This window comes from Montipora foliosa, chromosome 3 (assembly GCF_036669935.1).
Source record: "Montipora foliosa isolate CH-2021 chromosome 3, ASM3666993v2, whole genome shotgun sequence".
Lineage (NCBI taxonomy): Eukaryota > Metazoa > Cnidaria > Anthozoa > Scleractinia > Acroporidae > Montipora > Montipora foliosa.
This window is the reverse complement of record NC_090871.1, coordinates 20,382,805-20,388,804: the sequence shown is the minus strand read 5'-3', so window position 1 is coordinate 20,388,804 and position 6,000 is coordinate 20,382,805. Positions and strand designations below refer to the sequence as shown.

Below are 6,000 nucleotides of genomic sequence, written 5' to 3'. Positions count from 1 at the left end.
GTATCTTATGTTCACTGCATGACGTGAGGGCGGTCACGTGCGTGCCCCTGACAAAGAAATACAAACACTTTTGTTTTGGTTAACCCTAACCACTGGTCGTTTGAGAAACAAATTCCCAGTAGGCATATCGCTCTTTTATTGTTTATCTGGCCTTAAAACTAGTCTGGGATATGTAAAAGAAAACGTTTTGTTTTTCATGTTTCCCAGAAAATCTTGACCCGCCAAAACTCTCCTCGTATCTTTGGGGGAGTTTTCTTATCCAGTCGACACGTATTTGGTCCAAAGTTGTCAAAACCGTTTCTTATACATTTCCAATTTCTTTCCTTTATCATCAGCTTCTTCGCTATACTCCACTTCACACGCTTGTGTTCTTGATTTTGGCGGTCAACCCCCCCCCCCTCCCCTAAGTTCGACAGGAGTGATCCAAGTATTGCTTGATAACAGCAAAGTATTCGAGCTGAATACGATATTTTTTTCTTGCAGATTCTTCAATGCTTGAGCATTTTCCTGTAGATGTAAGAATGAACAAGGATCTGTTTTATCACCTCAAACAATGTCAATGGAATGTTTCTCCACTAAATGAAATATCAGGCTTAGTTAATAGGTAAGTTGAAAAAGAAGGTGGCAGTCTAAATTCAGCATTGCTAGCGATATAAATCAATGGAGGACTGTTGTTGAGAGCACAGCAAATCAAAGTAAATAGCTTAAAATCCACTATAATGTCGCTTTTCGAGGAGGAAAGTCAGAGAAAGAAGAGGTTAAACTGTGTTTGGCATGATCCAGGGTACGAAGTCAGGCCTCATTGGTGCGAAGCGAGTGCTTTCTACACTGAGATAATTAACCTTGCGTCTTGATCATCGTTACTTGTACCTTTGTAGGATGTAATTGCGTACTGTCTCCAACGATGTTTTGCACTTCTTTTTTGTTTTTTCTTAGCATGTAAAACATTACGCTGTGTTTAGGTAACAGGGACTTTAAGCAAAGACGACGGCTACGGCAACGAAAACGTTAGTGAAATATATAACTTAGCGCTATCGCAAGTATTTCGCGACTATTCCTTCTTGTTCACCTTGCACAATACAGGCGAACTATCCTGTAACTAGAAAGGTACAAACGGTTTTAAAGTCAAAACAGAAAATTACTGTTTCCTTGTTATATGCTCACGATGTCGTCGAAACCTAAAAGTTGGTGATTTCAGGTTGTTTTTTTTTTGTGGAGTACGGCAGAGAAATGCACGGAAATTCGTGTTGCACGTGCAGCACGAGTATTTTTCTTTTTTTAACCAATAATATTCTTGCTTCGTGTAGTTGCTGTAGCCGTAGCCGTTGTCTTTGCTTAAACTCTCTAATACCGATTTTACTACGCTTAGGTTTAGGGTTGATTTCAGTAACCCTTGTGGCTGCCGTTCGTGTAAACTTCTTTCAGTGGAGGATACCTAAACTTCGAGCCAGGATTCGAGCTAGGATCCGAGCCAGGATTCGAGCTAGGATCCGAGCCAGGATTCCAGCCAGGATTCGATCTAAGATGAGCTTTCTCCGCTATTTATTCTCGAATCTCTCGGTTAGGTTAGGTCTCGAATCGGTTAGGTTAGGTCTATTTAGGTTGGTTCTAGTCTAGTTAGGTCTAGTTAGGGTTAGGGTAGGTCTCGGTTAGGTTGGGTCAGGTTAGGCCTCGAATCCTGGCTCGAATCCTGGCTCGGATCCTAGCTCGAATCCTTGCTCGGATCCTAGCTCGGATCCTGGCACGAATCCTAGCTCGGATCCTGGCTTTATTCGTAGTTTATGTCCTTTCAGTGTGGCTTATGAACTGCCCTTGTGTTCTCTTTTATCTCAGGTTGTCCCTTTTAGAAATGGAAGCTAGACGTTGTTATGTCGAAGAGGATTGCCATTATCCTGTGAATTCGAAGACCAGGAACTTGCTTCAACTTTCTCACGCTTATCATTCCGGTAAGTGTCTTTCATGTGACTTTGAAGAGAAAAATGTCTTTGTCCAAATCCACGTACTGGGAAGCTCAAACAGTACAACAGCAAGGTACTGTGCTTGATGTGGTTGGGTTCAACTCTGACCGGACCAACATTCAGTGTCTTTCACAACGTGACGAGAAAGTGATGTATTTGTAATCTCTTCTGCAAATGGCTAAATTTTATTCTTCGTTTTGGTTTGCACCTCTTGTTCGTTATCCCTGTGGGACGTTTAAGAGCTCATTCACTATTTCCAAAGCTGAGGGGGCTGTCCGTATAATAGTGGTTTGGCTTAAGGTGAGACCACCTCACAGGTATCCTTGAATCTTGCGTTTCCTCTTACATTCCTCTACAAAACCAGTGAAGAACGAAATTAGAAATAACGGTGCCTCACAAAGTGCTGGTGGTCCAGAAAAGTGCAGGGCGCAAAGGATGATTCCTCCCAAATCTCGATTTAAATGACTGTAAAAATCCCATCTACCTGTTTAGGAATCAGTGGGCTCTTTCTTAGCTCCGAATAAAAAAAAATCAAAGTAATTTTTTTAACGTCCAGTGATACTGGAGGCCGGCTTATCCTTCTCGATAAAAACCTCCTCGAAACCAACTGTTTTCACAATTCTATTGATTGTTTAAAATCGTGCATTATTCTGTAATTTGCAGGCAAGGTGCAAATGGAATTTTTGCCCCATCCATTGGTTGTTCATCTTTTACCGTTTTTCAAATTGTTTTCATCATTTTTGGAGCTTTGCATTTCTCAAGGGAACCCGTTAAGCGACAGCCAGTACTGGACGGTGAGTACGAAGATAATGTACACTTAATGTATGGTCCCAAGGATAACAGTTAGTTTTCTTGAGTCTTCGTCTCGGGAAACATCTGGACTCGAGGGAAAAGAAAACAAATTAGTTTCGCGAGGGACCAGATATTTTAGTTCTTTGTTACATATTTAGACTTGTATCCCGTTCGATTCGGGATACCTTTGAATTTGATCAGGGGCACGTGGCAAAGAATCAACCAATCACAGTGCTCGTTTTGTTGAGTGAAAGTCTAGGTATATAACAATGTGTTGTCTTTGTTAAATAAAGTTGGATATAAATTGAAAAGGAAGGTCACCGTTCATTTCCGCATATTCTTTATAACTTTGTGCGTTTGCTAATGCTGGCATTGGAAAGAAAACCAGGCTATTTCCTCCTTAGACTCTATTTAGTGGAAGCGATATTTATGCGTGGGTTGTATAATGTAAAGGGAGTGATTTACCGAAGAATGAGTGAATCACATGAACCAGCTCGCAGACCAGTGGGACGCTGTGAGAGAGCGTTTCATTGCTTGTAAATCACGGAAGATAAGTCTGTAGTCTTTCAGTAGTATTCAAACTGAATGTGCTACTCTGAAGGGATGACGGGTTTAAAGTAAGCAGTAATTACAACAGCAACAAGTCAAAACACATTTATTTCTTCCTTTCTGAGAATGTCACCACCACTCGTAGTGTTCTCAGCAACCATTTTTTGAGAGTTGGCCCAACTGGTTTGTGCAGCACTCCTTAGGGGAGGGGAGAGAAAGTCATTAACACACCAAAATAGTGCGTCAAAGGATATCATTGCATCACCCAATTAAAAATGCACAATTTCGTACAGCACAGTGAAGTTCTGATATGAAGACTTTAATAATTATATTTACTAGGTTATTGATGGTCTTGTGTGGAGAGACAAGTTTTGGAGGACATGTCAAGAGCTAACTCGTGGCCATTTTTCCTTCTCATCACTGTCACTCCATTGGACTTGGGTTGTACAACGTACTCTTAACACTGTACCAGTAGCATTTGGTGTTCTTGATTACAGGTATCAACCAAATGTTCTCTTCAGTGCAAACTGAAAAAGCGTAAGAAATCTGTCTGCTGATTTAAGTCGTATTCTAATGGGTCAACCGCCTTTGGTCGGATGGTTTTCTGTTCGACCGGGGAAAAGCCAGCTGTTTCAGCCAGCATGCATCAAAGAAGCTTGAATTCATTGAGAAAAACGTGAGAAACGACCAAAGTCATTTTCACCGGCTTTTTGAAAGTCGGACAGGCTATAGCTGTTGCCTTCCTCCAGTTTTCTGATAAAAAAAATCTGGTGTCACCATTTTCGGGAGCAACTACGTTACCAACCGAAAACGTAGACCGGGTCAACGTAAACCTAATTAGGTTTTACTCTTGATCCCAACAGGACACAAAGATAGAGTCTTCCCGTGCCTTTTTATTTTTCTATTTCCGTAGGCAACTTCCAAGCGAACTTGTCACAGTCATAAACCAGCTAAACGGCATTTTGGGTACAGACAACAGGATGGCCGAAGTGTTCTATAAGGTCTTAACCGTGTATGGACACCCACCACCGTTTCGATCTCAAGCTGCCTATCAGATGTGGGTGAGTAGAAGCTTCATGCTTTCTATTTAATTTTTTTATTTTTGCGCGCGTTTGATCTTATCTGAAAGCCGCTGTGGCCAGCGAGTTGTTTCACCAGAATGGACTACATTCGTGTTCAGATAGGTGGACTGCACGGAGGGGGCAGTTTGAGGCTCATACGGAAAGTTATTTGTCTTAGTCTCCTTCATGTGCTCGTACCATTGCGTTCGTGAGAGCAAGAATGTTCCATCGAACCATCCGAACTTGTGTAGATCGATTTTATGGCCAAGTTGTTTTAAAGTTCGATTACCTTGTTTTTTTTTTGATTGGCTTGCTCATAGCATAAAATGGTCATGCTGGAGAGTGATCCCTTTTTTCTGCATATAAACTGTTTTCGGATCTGCATTTCAGGAATCGCTCCATCAGCTTTGCCATAAGATTGACCAGCTTTTCGATAAACCGCAACGAGGTGACCATGTGGAGAAACTGCGTGAGGTGCAAAGGAAGCTAGCATTGGCTTTAGGCAATGTAATCGTGAACAGGCTGGCAGACGGGCATCTACAGTGTGGTGAGATTTCGTCCAAACGAACGTTCGGTTTCTTCTTTTCCGTAAAAAAAAAAAAACACTTATTGTTACATGTGAATGGTGTTGGTGAAATGGTAATAATTCATGTGAAACATAACATGCTGAAAACTCGGTTGGCCGGATGCCTGGTGGAGTTTCGTTCGGAATCATCCATGACAAATCCGACTATTTATTGTCTAAGTGGGCTTCGACCTGGCAGAAATCTAGCACCCTAACTTATGCCGCTACGTCACGCCCGTTTAGTATAATAACGTGCTTTAGTCATATTCCATTTTAAATATGCCTCTACAATCGAAGACATCTCAATAGAAAATCACTTAAGTTAACGCTCATACATCAAAAAGTCCCAAAATACCATGTATATTGACTGAGTGGAAGGGCCGGGTGGGGAAATATTTGGGCAGAGATTATGGCGTACGTCATAGCAGCAGCTAGGTCCGTGCGCCGATTACCGAAGGCCAAATATTTTCCTGTCCTTCCCTGCGAAAACTCAGTCAATAAGCATTTAATCATATGCGCTCTTTGACACTATTCATGATCACTCAGAATATGAAGTTTGGACAAAATAAGTAACAAAGGTTTGCGTTTGCTTTTCTGGCTGTAAATACCTTGAATTTTTAAAAGCGACGAAATCGTCTAAAATCGCATCGCGCGGAGCAGTACATGTACCTAGCAGGGTAGGCTCGATTTCTGCCGCTCACCTCGAGTTCGGTTCCCCGAGAAGAGACGGCTGGACGCTTGAGCGATAGATTGTGTCTGTGACGTAAAATCAATTTATAATTTATGCAAAGTAAATAGTTGCAGAGAAATAGAATTAGACATCCCAGAACAATGATTTTAACAAAACAGTAATTACATAGCAATGTCTAAAACGTTTATTTGAAGTTTTCAGATGATGCGAGCTTGAGTTTGTGGTGAAATGGTCAATATAATGTGCACGAGTTTGAATTCAACCGGCGAATTAACAACAAAATCACTCTTCGGCCGCTTCAGATCTCTCAGTCGGCCTCATCGGCCCCCTCGTTCTGCATGCCAGAAATAAACTCAGCAGTAATTTCAATTGATCTTGAAGAAT

The 6,000-nt window shown here is 41.6% G+C and overlaps 1 protein-coding gene across 1 annotated transcript in view; it reads left to right on the top strand.

Moving 5' to 3' along the window:
* The window catches only part of LOC137997033 (midasin-like), a 100,085-nt gene that overhangs the window by 57,596 nt on the left and 36,489 nt on the right, over nt 1–6,000 (top strand). The window contains exons 41-46 of the mRNA XM_068842734.1: nt 484–604; nt 1,834–1,946; nt 2,622–2,752; nt 3,639–3,796; nt 4,213–4,360; nt 4,751–4,907. Of these exons, the coding sequence (XP_068698835.1) occupies nt 484–604; nt 1,834–1,946; nt 2,622–2,752; nt 3,639–3,796; nt 4,213–4,360; nt 4,751–4,907 (828 nt within the window). The remainder of the gene's footprint in view (nt 1–483; nt 605–1,833; nt 1,947–2,621; nt 2,753–3,638; nt 3,797–4,212; nt 4,361–4,750; nt 4,908–6,000) is intronic.